The 13,667-nt window shown below is 49.1% G+C and overlaps 1 protein-coding gene across 4 annotated transcripts in view; it reads left to right on the plus strand.

Moving 5' to 3' along the window:
• Positions 1 to 3,209: 3,209 nt before the first annotated feature.
• The window catches only part of SHROOM2 (shroom family member 2), a 164,498-nt gene continuing 154,040 nt past the window's right edge, over positions 3,210 to 13,667 (plus strand). For all 4 annotated transcript variants that reach the window (XM_005592935.4, XM_005592936.5, XM_074029347.1 and 1 more), the window contains exon 1: positions 3,210 to 3,534. In XM_005592935.4, coding sequence (XP_005592992.3) covers positions 3,364 to 3,534 — 171 coding nt within the window. In that variant the 5' untranslated portion in view covers positions 3,210 to 3,363. The remainder of the gene's footprint in view (positions 3,535 to 13,667) is intronic.

Genomic DNA, 13,667 nt, shown 5'->3' on the forward strand with positions numbered 1-13,667 from the left:
TGACACAGTGAGACTCTGTCTCAAAAAAAAAGAGAAAAAAAAAAAAAAAAAAGAAAGAAAGAAAAGAAAAAGAAAAAGCGAAACAAACACCTAAGGCTACTGAATCCTCAGGGCAGGCGCTCATAGGGTCGTACTCCTTGCAGGTCCAGAAGAGAGTATATGCTCACCCTATTCTCTGAGCAATGAACAACCACAGTGAGAAATTACACAGAACAAACATGCCCCTCAGCTTTCCAAAAGGACGAAAGACTAACGTGGACAAATGGATTCTGCCTCTGAAAATTCCACCAGAGTTGTGAGTTCTCAGAAAAGAAAGCCATCTACTAGGGGTCCACACACCGGTTCAATGTCATACTAAACTCTCCCGATGGGGGTGCAACGCTGATCAACTGGGGTGATGCCTTTCAGCCATGAGATATATTTTCACAAGATGATTGTCAGTGTCTTGACAAACACAATATAGAAGTGCTGTCATCGGACCTAGACCATAGTAACCCCAAGAATATCATAAAAGGATTTATGACTCTGAGCAGGCACCTGTCTCATAGCAGGCCACACAAGTCTTGGTTCAGTCCTTTACAGCATAACATCATTATAGATAGCAGCCTCATCAATATTCCAACTGTCCTAAGATGGATGCTTAATGTGAAGATTAAAAAACCAAAAAACCTCAGCTAAACACAGTTTAGTAAGGATGGATGTAAATTTCCAGCTAAGTTTAAGAACAAGGGAGTCCTTTTAAACAAAAAGTATAAACCTTTCAAGTGGCAGATGGGTAATCTGACAATGATTATATACGGTGAACATAAAATGTTAAAGATGACTTTGGGGCTGTATAGAATAATGCTGGATTTATGGAGACAATGAAATCACTGTCTCTGCTTTATAGTGAGTCTAGTGGTCTGAATTTTAGCCCCAGGTAAGAGCTTAGACTGAAGTCTATACCAGCTTGGGGTGGGGAGGTAGGGAGTGGCCTATTTTGGGAGAAGGACATGTCTGAAAACTTTAATAAGCACACTGGGTATATTTAGATGGCTCTTTATCTTTTGATTTATCATATCTATCCATTTCTGAAACTTTGTGAGATAACTGGATTTACATGTAGTTGTAATGTGTCCAGATTTGGTTCCTTCTGGTGGGTTCTTGGTCTGACTTCAAGAATGAAGCCGCAGACCTTTGCTGTGAGTGTTACAGCTCTTAAAGGTGGCACAGACTCCAAGAGTGAGCAGCAGCAAGATTTATTGTGAAGAGTGAAAGAACAAAGCTTCTACAGCATGGAAGCGGATGGGAGCGGGTTGCCGCTGCTGGCTGGGGTAGCCAACTTTTATTCCCTTATTTGTCCCCACCCACATCCTGCTGATTGGTCCATTTTAAAACCTCTAGCTAACCACAGAGTGCTGATTGGTGCATTTTTACAGAGCACTGATTGGTGCATTTTACAAACCTCTAGCTAATGTCACAACCTGGATATGGACATTGATACAATCCAGCAAGCCTTTTCAGATTTCCCATTTCACGTGCATTTAGTTCTGTGCAATTCAGTTCTGTGCAAATTAATTTGGCAGACTCCTGTGACCATCACCACAGTCAAGATACACTTGACTGGATTCTGAGAGGCACATTCCTTAAGCCTTCGTTTAATCTTTGAAAAAGAAAAAATCGCCTCATTCTTCTAACTCAAGGCATTCAGAGACTGTAGTTGGAAGTTAATTATGGGGCAGTCCACGTGCCCAGCGCCATGACAGGTGCCCACTGGAGCTGGGACTCCGAATTCAATTGGCTGCATGAGACACCCCCACAGAATGCACCCCTCTCACTTGACCTCCGAAGAAACAGACCAGAGCTGAGATTTCTTGTCCCAGTTTGACACTGGCAGAACCCAGACCCGGGGACCCCTGACTCTCTGTCCAGTGCTCTCCGAGCCTGTCCTGGATGGGTACTCCAGAATCGTCACCTCCGGAAACGGCTTGGATGGAGCTGCTTAGAGGAAAGGAAAGAGGTGTTCACCAGCGTTCAGCTACGTATACAAACGGCAAGGAAAACAGCTTTTTTGCAAAGCATGTAAATACCTATCCATGCAGGTATTTTAGACCAGAGTTTCATGGAAACTGAAACCGAGCAGGAAGAGGTGGCACACGTGTTTTGTCCGCAAACTTTCACCAATCCCAGACCACCACCTCCCCTTTTCGGGGATGTAAACATGGGAGACTTGAAGACCTTGTGGCCCAATCCTAGGCGAGTGGGGCCAGCGTCTAGACAGAAAGGCTTTCCGCGCGGTGGCTGTGGGAGGAGCCGTGGGCAGGCGCTGCGGGAGGCCTCTGCGGGAAGGTGGGAAGGCCCTCGCTGAAACGGGGCACGGTCCTTCTGCGCCCGCCTTCCGAGCCTCTCCAGAGGCCGGACCCGCGCCCGGCTCAGGCTGCTGGGGGGCGCCCTTCCCCGCTCTCCAAGTCCGGAGTGTGAGTGCGCGCAGGGCCGCGCGGGACGAGCGGTCTCCCTGCCCCGGGCAGCGGGCACACCGCGGGCACCGGGGCCTCCCGCAGCACTTCCGCTCTCACCTGCGCGGCAACCCGCATCCCGCGGTGCGCGAGAACAAAGTGGGGGCGCCGGCGGGCCGCGCGCCCCGAGACGGAGGAGGCCGGGGCTCCGGACACGCCACACCGCGCCCGCCGCCTCACCTGCCGCCTCACCTGCCCGGTCCCGGCCTCCAGCCGGCGGACGGGGGCGCCCAGAGCCTCGAAGCACTGCCGAGCTCTAGCGCGGGAGGAAGGGCCCGACCTGGCGCCGGGGCCTCCGTCCCCATCCCCGTCCCCGCCCGCGCGGGCTCCGCCAGCCCCGGGGCGCGCGCTCCTCGACCCCGACCCCGCCGAACGGCGCGCGCGCCTGAGCGCCCCTCCCGGCCCGCTCCCCTCCTCCGGACGAGAGAACTGGGGCGCGCCCCTCCCCAACCCTCCCCGGTACGAGCAGCCGCGTGGGACCCCGAGCGCGCACCTGAACCCCGCCCCTCACCCTGCGGGCCCCGGGCTGGACCCCTTGGCGCGCTCCCCGGGCCCGCGGCGCGAGCTCCCGAGCGCGCCTGCCCCGCCCCCGTCGGCCCCGCCCCCTCCCGCCCCCTCCCGCCCCCTCCCGCCCCCTCCCGCCCCCTCCCGCCCCCTCCCGCCCCCTCCCCGCCGGCCCTGGCCCCAGCCGGGGCCCCGGCCCCGCCTCCTCTCGGCTAGCCCTCCGGGCTCCCTCCGCTGCCGGGCCGGCACTTTCTTTCCAAGTTACGGCGCAAGTTCTGCTGTGCCCGGAGCCTCCCTCACGATCCCACGGCCGGGACTGCCCGGAGTGCATGGGTGCGGGCCAGGGACGCTGAGCGGACGCGCCATGGAGGGCGCCGAGCCCCGCGCGCGGCCCCAGCGCCTGGCCGAGGCCGAGACCGAGACGCGGGCGGCCGACGGCGGGCGCCTGGTGGAGGTGCAGCTGAGCGGCGGCGCCCCGTGGGGCTTCACCCTGAAGGGCGGCCGCGAGCACGGCGAGCCGCTGGTCATCACCAAGGTAAGGCGGCCGCCGGGCGCGGGCGGTGACAGCCCGGAGCTGGCCGCGCTGCGGGGCGCGTCGGGGTAGGGGCGCGGGAGGGGTGGTAGGCTCGCGCCCCCGGCTCTGGCGCGCGCGTCTGCTGGGGTCACCTGCGGGGACTGGGCGCCTGGACCAGCGTGGGCGTGTGGTCCTGGCGGTTCCCCGCGCCTCGCAGAGTTTAAATGGCTCCTGTTCCGAGTCCTCTTCCCCTCCCCCTCCCTCCTCCGGGCAGGGGCCTGGCCGGGTCCTCTGGCACTCCCGGGCCCGCCAGCGGCGGCCTGCACCTGCGGGGCTGCCCGGAGGCCAGGGGAGGAACGTGTCCCCTAGCCGTCCCCACCTGTGTTTGCCTCTCTGGGGTCCCTGGTTCGGCACACCTTGGACCCGTGCCTGTGATCACTACGAAACCCAGAGTAGCAGCTGTCGCCGGCGCAACTTCTCTATTCCCTTCAGCCCATCAATGTTTACTGACTTTCGGCTTCCAGTCCCAGATTCCCTGCGCACTGGATACCTGCGCAAACTTAGAGAAACCTGAAAGCCTGCTTCTTAAGAGCAGGACCCTAGTTCTAATAATAAGAAAGAAATTCCAGCTGTATCTCATCAGGAATGTTGTGTGTGTGTGGTTTGCTTTAGAACATTGAATTTTCTTGTCTCAAAACAAAATCCATCTGGAAACTTACCAGTTGAACCTGTATGAACTTGTAAAAGCAAACACATAAACAACAGTCTAGTCACCCTGTGTTCTGGTTAAAAGTGTGTAGTGGTCAGTTTCTCTGGGAAGGGTTGAGTCGGACCTTTCGTATGGACGAAGTTCCTTTTCAAATGTAAGGATTCTTGGCGACTAGAAGCGTTTGAAGATGATTTACTGGTTTTCTCGGCTTTCCTGCCTCTCCACAGCAGGAAGAAATTAAGTGATTCCTAACCCGCCCCACTGGTAATCAGTTTGGGAAGTGGGATGGCTTTGTTGTTCAAATAGCAAATGAGACACCAACGTCTTCCATTCTATATTTTCTGTCGCTTTTATGATTACAGAACTTTGTGGAGGGATTTGGGGAAGCCTTGGTTAGCTTTGCACTAAATTTTTGTTGAACTCAGGAAAGAGGTTGCCATTGTTTAAAATTGGACCAATGTGTAATCTTTTATCACATTGGCTTCTTTGGAAACATGGTGGACAGTCATAAAGTGTGTACACTCTGCCCAGCCAGAACACTCTTTTTCTTCTTTTTTTTCTTTTTTCTTTTTTTTTTTTTGAGACAGGGTCTTGTTCTGTCAGCCTCCTGAGTAGCTGGGACCACAGATGTCTGCCACCATGCCTGGTTAATTTTTTATTTTTTGTGGAAACGGGGATTTCACTATTTTGCCCAGGCTGGTCTCGAACTCCTCTGCCTCCCAAAGTCCTGGCATTACAGGCGTGAGCCACCGCGCCTGGCTCAGAATATGGATTAATCCAAGCTTTGAATCTTCCTTTCCCAAAAGCTACTGAAAAGTCACTGGGGCTCATTAAAAAATAGATCTTCTAATAGTTGGTTTTATTTGTTTTTTTTTTTTTTTTTTTTTTCGCTTAAAAAACCTTGTAATTAAATAGTTACATATTAGAGACCTGGAATATTGTGCAACTCACTTGCTATTTAGCAGACTCTGATTTGGGGGTAGCTTGCGTTAAGGTAAGAGGACACCTTCTCTTTATGATAATGAGGGTATCATTTGAAAGCCTCATGGGAGTGCGTGTAGTAGAATTGGGAGGGGTGTCAAGAACAGGGCTGGTTTGGTCCTGGTCTTCAGATGGAATTTTATCAGCCCATTTTATAGATGAAACAGCTGTGGCCCAGGCAGGGCAAATGGTGTATCTTGAGGTCACAAACTGTTGAGTCCTGGGAAGGGCCCTAAGAATCAGACTCTGGCCCCAGTGTTCATGCCTGCTGCTCCCCTCCGGTCAGTGCCATGTGCTTGGGTCTGGGATCTCCTGCAATACCATATTGAATACGTTCATCACATCGGTTAGGTGAGGGTTTGCCAGCCTTGGCATTGTGGACTTTGTGAGCTGAATCTGTGTTTGCTGTGCTGTGGGGCTGCCCTGTGTTTTGGAGGATGCTCAGCAGCCTCCCCGGCCTCTACCTGCTTGATGCCACTGTCACCTCTCTCCAGGTGTAACAACAAAAACGTCTCCAGACATTGCCAAATGTCCTCTGGGGGCAAAATTAGCCTGGTTTTGAATCACTTTTGTTAGATTAACCATGTATCACCTTTGCTCTTAAAGGATTTTTGCCTTTAAACTTGTTTCTTTTTGAAGACACTGGCCTTTAAGGTGGTGTGTTTAGAGGCCCCTGGCATTGCCAGTGTTTGCATGGAGGGCTGTTTTCCTCCCACGCGTTGGCCCTGAGAATAGGCTTTATTTACATAGTCAAACTCAAACAAATACTTGCTTCATCTGCATTTTTGTAGCTGGAGAAAGGAAATTGAAGCAGGAACTCCCAAGTGCTGTGTTTTATGGGCATCCACAGTGGCTGTTCAGGATCAGGACTGACTATTATCTGGGTTTAGTTTGAAGCTAAAGGGATACTAACTTCAGAGGAGTAGCATTCTTGGAATTTGGGGTGCATGCATGAAGCCCAGCAGAACCTCCGCTGACAGATGGCGACAGGATTCATCACTCCTCAGTATGTTTCTGCTGATTTCTGCCTTGAAATTTTGCTAGAGTTGGTGAAAAAAATGCACTCAAACCCATTTTTCCGTGCGGTTGTTAGAGAGGGGACAGGAATAACGTCCATGCTGTAGGAATCTACGTAACGGAAGTAGAGATGGTGGATATATGTGATCCTGGCGGATTTTTTGCATGTTTCTGTTCCCATCCATTCAACCAGTGGAAGTCTTCAGTGGGGGGAGGGGAGGGGACTGATGTCTAAAATGTCACTAGAGTGGCTTGAATTCCACAAAGCTGTTTGGGGGACTCATTAGGAAGCGTTAAATACACCAGCTGGGTGTCAGCAACCCCCTGTGGCCTCAGGAATGTTTGTTAAGGGAGGGAAGGAATGAAGCCCCAGCCTATCCTGTTCACTAGTTCTTAGAGTCCGCTCCCTCCCCCCAAAAGAATGCCAGAAGCCTTAGCCCGAAGCGCCAAAGAAGACAGTAACTTGGGCCTGGCCTAGCCCCAAGGGCAGCTCCTTTGGGAACCCATTGATTTTCGGGTTGCCATTGGGCACCAGAGCTGTTGTGTGCGACAAGACTGCTGTGGTCTGGGATGCTTGGAGGTCCCCCGACCTGACTCACCCACCCCACCCCAGGGCTTCAGACTCTGAGAACATTTCTCTGGAGAGGAGACAGAGCTTTGAAATGTCCTTTCCAGTGTGAATGCCAAAGACTGAATCAGGGCATATTTTGGGGGCTGTGCACCCAGGTGGCACTTGCCACTCTTGTGTAAAGTGTTAGCCGGGTCCTTGATTGCAGAGGGCACAGGGCTGAGACTGGTGGCTGGCGATGGGCAGGAATGGAGGCCCCGTGCCTGTGATGTACCTTCCTTATTGGTTTGGAAAGGGGGCTCCACTTTATGGGCCATGCCAAGTCACTTCATGACCCGAGGACCGGGGAGATCAGAGTGACCACCCTGGTCGGGATCAGTTCTTGTTTTGTATGCCTTTATATTGGCTCCCACGAGGCAACCAAGCTCTTTGTGAAATATCAGTAAAGGTTTTGAAAAAGTGGAATCTGCTGAATTCAGCAGTGGGTCAGGAGCTGGTGACTCTCAACTTTGTGGCTGCTGGTGGATTTCTGTGCCCAGACGCAGTGTGCGGTCAACATCTGTACAAGGGAGTGCTGCTGCTTCTCCAGCTGTCTGAGAACCAGCGGGTGAGGGCTTGGACCTCCCCTGCCGCTGCCATCTCTGGGTGATGTCCGAGTTGTAAAGTCTCACTCACTTTTTGATGCCAGTTACTGTGTTTTCTTCAGGTATTAGGATGAGTGTCATTATAAAGATCCATTTGTATTTAAGAATTAATAGTAAGGTTAAAAACCAAGAGGTGAGCTTTCTTTCCTGTGCTGAAAGACCCTTTCAGTTGGTAGGCCCGCCTTGCCAACTGGCTTTCAAATCTATCTTTATTACCTTTTCCCAGACTGTGAATTAATGTGACCCTGCTGAATTCTCATCCTTGTTCTCCAGCGATGTTTTGGGCGAGAGTATGGAGTCAGGCAGTGGGCCTCAAGTCCTATTCCAGGGTCTGGGAGCTGGAGGCTTTGAGGGTCAGCTCTGGGAGGATTCTTCCTCTCTTAGACATTAGCTCAGCTTGACTCACACCTATGAATCCAGAGCCTTCTGCGATTATGAGAAGCTATAAGCATAAGCTGTGCATCTCACTTCTGTACCAGGATGCGTTCGGTCTTCATGGCTCAGTTATGAGTATTTCTTAACATGTCCTAACATTTATCTTTTGGAAAAAAAAAAAAAGAAAGAAAAGAACACTAGTTTGCCCAAGAGCTAAAGGTAGAATAGTATGATAATGAAAGGCTCAGAACAAATAGTAGTTTTCACCTTGTCTTAATGAGCTGGGGTTTCTTAATCTACCTTTGTAATTCGTGGTCAAAGAAGCTGGCTTGCCACTTGGGAAGGGCTGGTTTTTCTCTTTGGAAAGCATTTTGGAGTTGTCTGTCCCCTTGCCAGAGTTGTTTTGTATCAGCATGCAAATAAACCTGGATTTGTGGCCAAGTTCTTAGGGGCAGCGGAGGAAAGCTGGGACTCTGGAACTTTTCTTCTTGCATACCGGGTGCAGCGGGGACATTCTACACGATAATGTTAGAGTATGAAGGCTGAATGGACTTTTTATTCAGGTCTTTTACTTTCAAGCACTGTAGTCAGGAGTGGGGTAATTCTTGAAGGATAAATTCTGCAGGTTTCTGCAAGCTGTCTTCCTACACATGCAAGCTGAAAACTTTAACCCACATGAAGGATTTTGAAAGAGTTCTGGGTTGCCTGTTGCTCTTTTAGGGCTTTTAAAAAATATCACCAGTGCCAGGCACGGTGGCTCATGGCTGTAATCCCAGCACTTTGGGAGGCCAAGGTGGGCGAATCACCTGAGGTCGGGAGTTCGAGACCAGCCTGACCAACATGGAGAAACCCTGTCTCTACTAAAAATACAAAAAATTAGCCGGGTGTGGTGGTGCATGCCTGTAATTCCAGCTACTCTGGAAGCTGAGGCCGGATAATCACTTGAACCCGGGAGGCGAAGGTTGTGGTGAGCCGAGATCGTGCCATTGCACTCCAGCCTGGGCAACAGGAGCGAAACTCCATCTCGAATAGAATAGAATAGAATAGAATAGAATAGAATAGAATAGAATAGAATAGAATAGAATAGAATAGAATAGAATAGAATAGAATAGAATAGAATAGAATAGAATATCACCAGTATCTGATACAGGGAGGGTGTGTTCTGGAGGAATTGTTGTCCTTTACCTTGTGTGATGCAGTATTTGGGCTGTCCTATAGTAGAGCCAGCCTGTACCCATTATGGGTGTGAGTATTCCAGCTTCTCTTTAGGGGAACATGCCTTAGAAGGATAATACTATATCATTAAAAAGAAAAAATTGGACAAATCTCATTTGGTTGAACCTCAGAACTAGGATGTTCTGAATTGCAAAGCAAAGGTAACTTTTTTTTTCCCAGATAAGGAGCCCCTGGGCTGTTTTTTTGTTTTTTTTTTGTTTTTTTAAATCCCCAGCATATTAAGTTGCAGGCAATGAGGGCTGCTTCTCTTGGATGGAAAGGCAGGAAAAACAGCATTTTGACTTGGCTAGGAAGGGCTGGGATTATCTTTCTTTTGGCAAAAGGTGACTTTCAGATCAAAGGCAAATTGTCAAGGTCAACAAGAACCCAGGCAGGGTAGACTCTGTGTCCTTGAAAGGTAACACTTACTCATAGAAGGGAAGGGGCAAGCATGATAGTGTATTTTTTATTTTATTTTATTCTTTTGAGACAGAGTCTTGTTCCGTCTCCCACACTGGAGTACAGTGGCATGATCTTGGCTCACTGCAACCTCCGCCTCTGGGCTTCAAGCAATCCTCCCACCTCAGCCTGGGGTTACAGGCACGCACCACCACGCCCGGCTAATTTTTGTATTTTTAGTAGAGATGAGGTTTTACCATGGTGGCCAGGCTGGTCTGTAACTCCTGACCTCAAGTGAACCACCCGCCTTGGCCTCCCAAAGTGCTGGGATTACAGGCATAAGCCACCGCGCCTGGCCAAGAATGTTAGTGTATCTTTTATGAGGTTTTATTTTATCAAAGTGGCTCTTGCACAGTATAAATTATCAAGCAGTTCTTCAAGGGTGCTTATATGCTACTGGTCATTTGGCCTGACTACTGATCATTTCCCCCTCCCTAGAGACAACTATCGAAACGTCTTAGCTGATTTCTTTTGGTATTTCCATCCATATCCCTAAATGATGGCTTATACTGTATATTGCTGCAACTTGTGTTTATTAGCTTGTTCTTCCCAATGTAGGATATTAGGATGTAGCCTTTTTTCCACTCTTTTTTTTTTTTTGAAAGTCTCATCCTGCCATTCAGGCCAGAGTGCAATGGCATGATCTCGGCTCACTGCAACCTCCACCTCTGGGGTTCAAGCGATCCTCCCACCTCAGTCTCCCGAGTAGCTGGGATCACAGGCTCAAGCCACCATGCCCAGCTAATTTTTATATTTTTAGTAGAGATAGGGTTTCACCATGATGGCCAGGCTGGTCTCAAACTCTTGGCCTCAAGTGATCTGTCCGCCTCAGCCTCCCAAAGTGCTGAGATTACAGGCATGAGCCACTGTGCCTGGCCCTTATTTCCACTCTTTTCCAATGCTCACCTACCCTCCTCCAACTACTCAGGCATAATTCTTGGCCCCTCATACCCCTAATGTAATTACATCATAATTTTTTGTTGTGGGACCATCCTGTGAATTATAGAATGTTGAGCAGCATACCTAGTCTCTTCCTTTTTTTTTGAGACAGGGTCTTGCTCTCTTGCTCAAGCTGGAGTGCAGTGTCATGATCACAGCTCACTGCAGCCTCCACCTTCTGGGCTCAAGTGATCCTCCCACCTCAGCCTCCTGAGTAGCTGTGACTACAGGTGCATGCCACTATGCCCAGCTAATTTTTGTATTTTTTGTAGACATGGGGTTTCACCATGTTGCTTGGGTTGATCCTGAACTCATGACCTCAAGTGATCCTCCCACCTTGGCCTCCCAAAATGTTGAAATTACAGGCGTGAGTGACTAAGTCTGGCCTCTTCCCCCTCTTGATGCTGGTCACACTCTTCCCTACTCTGAGGAGCACGGGGTTAACAATATTCAGTGTTTATTTTGGTTGCTATTGCTATCACTGCTGAGTCTGGGGGTACATACTGTGGAGTCCTGATAAGTTAGCATCAATGAAGAAGGGATCCCAGGGTGGGGGAGAACAATTGTTCTGAGAAACTGCTAATCACAAACAACTCTATTTCCATGGAGCTTCTCCAGCATGACCCTATAAAACTTCCCTCCAGCCCCTGCCTCTTTGCAGACAACCCCTTCTCTGCTGTGTTGCCCGTTGCTCCCTTGCAACGTACTTTTTCTCTAATAAACTAGTCTTCTCTTCTCTTTTCTTTCTTTTTTTCTGAGATGTAGTTTCGCTCTTGTTGCCCAGGCTGGACTGCAACGGCATGATCTCGGCTCACCACAACCTCCGCCTCCCAGGTTCAAGTGATTCTCCTGCCTCAGCCTCCTGAGTAGCTGGGATTACAGGTGCCCACCACCATGCCTGGCTAATTTTGTATTTTTAGTAGAGATGGGGTTTCTCCGTGTTGGTCAGGCTGGTCTCGAACTCCCGACCTTGGGTGATCCGCCCGCCTTGGCCTCCCAAAATGCTGGGGATTACAGGCATGAGCCACCAAGCCCAGCCATAAACTAGTTTTCTTTAACTCACCACTGTCTTGGTAAATTCTTTTACTGCCCGTGACTCTGGCCCCGGCCAGTGTACCCACGACACTAGTTTCTGCAGTCACTAGGGTTCAGGATAGTTTTCTTTGCTTAATTTTCAGTGCACTTATCCTTGATTCATCCCTCAAATCCTCCCCAGTGATGAAATACCTCTTAATATATTCAGGCACACCGGGGGTCATCTTTTGAGATCTTCTCTGTCTGAAAACAGCATGATTTTTATCTTGACAGTAAATTGTTTGGGTGCAGTCCTGAATGGAGACAGTTCTCCCACAGCACTCTGAAGGTGGTGCCCACTCTGCTGGTGTGCAGTATTGCTGGAGGGAGATCAGACATTTTTGTTTCTGGATCTTTTGTACTAGGTCTGCTTTTTCCCTCTCATTTTCTTTTTCTCTTCTTTTTTTTTTTTTTTCTTTTTCTTTTTTTTTAAAAGACAGGATCTTGCTGTGTTGCTCTGGCTGGAGTGCATTGGCTATTCACAGGCACGATTATAGCCACACTACAGCCTTGAACTCCTGTGCTTAACTGATCCTCCTACCTCAGCCTCCCAAGTAGTTGGGTTTACAGGTGTGTACCACTATGCCCAGCTCTCTTATTTTGCATTTCTTTGTATTTTTGTTCTTCCTTGAAGATTTTGTTCAACATCATCTTCTAATCTTTCCATTAAGTTTTAAATGTATGTCCTCATTTTTTCCCCAGATTCTAAACTTTTAAAATTTGTTTCTCAAATGTTCCTTTTTCATACCATACTGATGTTGTTTCATGATTCTTACATATCTGTGACAGTATTAAGCTGGTCTCTAAAAATGTCCTCTTTTTGCATAGATTGTTTCTGAGCTCTGCTTTTGTTGTTTGTTTTGGCTGCTTTCTTACCTGTTAGAGGTTGTCTTCAAATGTCTAGTGCTCCTTGGCCGTCTGCTGGTATTGAAGGTTGAGTTCCCCAAAATGCTGTCGACGCTCTGTACGTGGGGGTGAGTGATCAGGTGAAGCTGTTTCCCTGGGTATTCCCCCAAGGCTGTATCTTTCTATTTTTTTTTTTTTTTTTGGAGGGGCAGGGGGGCAGCCGTGTTTTTGTCAGATACTTTTTTCTACTTAATAAACTTGTGGTGTAGTGCAGGTTGAAAAGTAATGGGAAGTCTGCCAGTTGAGGGGATCTCTGCTTTGCTCAGCTGGGCGAGGGTGGTCGTCTCTGCCCCCAACTCTGGCTGTAGTGGTTCCAGTTTGGAGGGAAGGTCACCACTAGGCAGAGGAGGCAGTGCTTGCTTGCATCCGGAGCTGGAACTTGCTCTCAGTTCCTAACCGTTTCTAATTGGTAATCCTTTGTCTGTCCAACTAGAATCATTCCTACTTTATTGTGGTATCATGGGGATTACATGAGGCAACACATAAAGCTATCTCTAGTAAATTTAAATTCCCCCTCACTTCTCCTCCTTACTTTCCCTACTCAATCCTGATTCATTGAGAATTTGGAACTTTGGGAGGCCGAGGTGGGAGGATTGCTTGAGCCCAGGAAGTCAAAACAAGCATGGGCAACAAAATGAGACCCCATCTCTATAACAAATACAAAAATTAGCCAGGCAAGTTGGTATGTACCTGCAGTCCCAGCTACTTGGGAGGCTGAGGTGGGAGGATCGCTTTGAGCCCAGGAGGTTGAGGGTGCAGTGAGCCAAGATCATGCCACTGCACTCCAGCCTGGGCGACAGAGTGAGACTCTGTCTCAAAAACAAAAAATAAATAAAAAATAAAAATAAAATAAAAGATACATCTAATGCCCAGCATCGGTACATTTCCTATGTTATTTGTAGCCAACCAGAAGTGATTCTTTCCTCTCCTCTACCAAAAATTTTTTTTCTAGAATAATAGTGTTTCTTATTTTTATAATATTAATAAATGGAATAGCTCTTTCAGATCAATGTGGTATTCAGAGTAGGGTTTTTGTTTGTTTGTTTGTTTGCTTGCTTGTTTTGATATGGGGTCTCATTCTGTCATTCATGCTGGAGTGTGGTGGTGTGATCACGGTTCACTGCAACCTCAGCCACCTGGGCTCAAGCAGTCTTCCCACCTCAGCCCCCAGGTAGTTAGGACTAGAGGCACATGCCGTCACACCTGGCTAATTTTTAGTATTTTCTCTAGAGATAGGGTTTCGCCATATTGCCCAGGGTGGTCTCGA

This window comes from Macaca fascicularis, chromosome X, assembly GCF_037993035.2.
Source record: "Macaca fascicularis isolate 582-1 chromosome X, T2T-MFA8v1.1".
Lineage (NCBI taxonomy): Eukaryota > Metazoa > Chordata > Mammalia > Primates > Cercopithecidae > Macaca > Macaca fascicularis.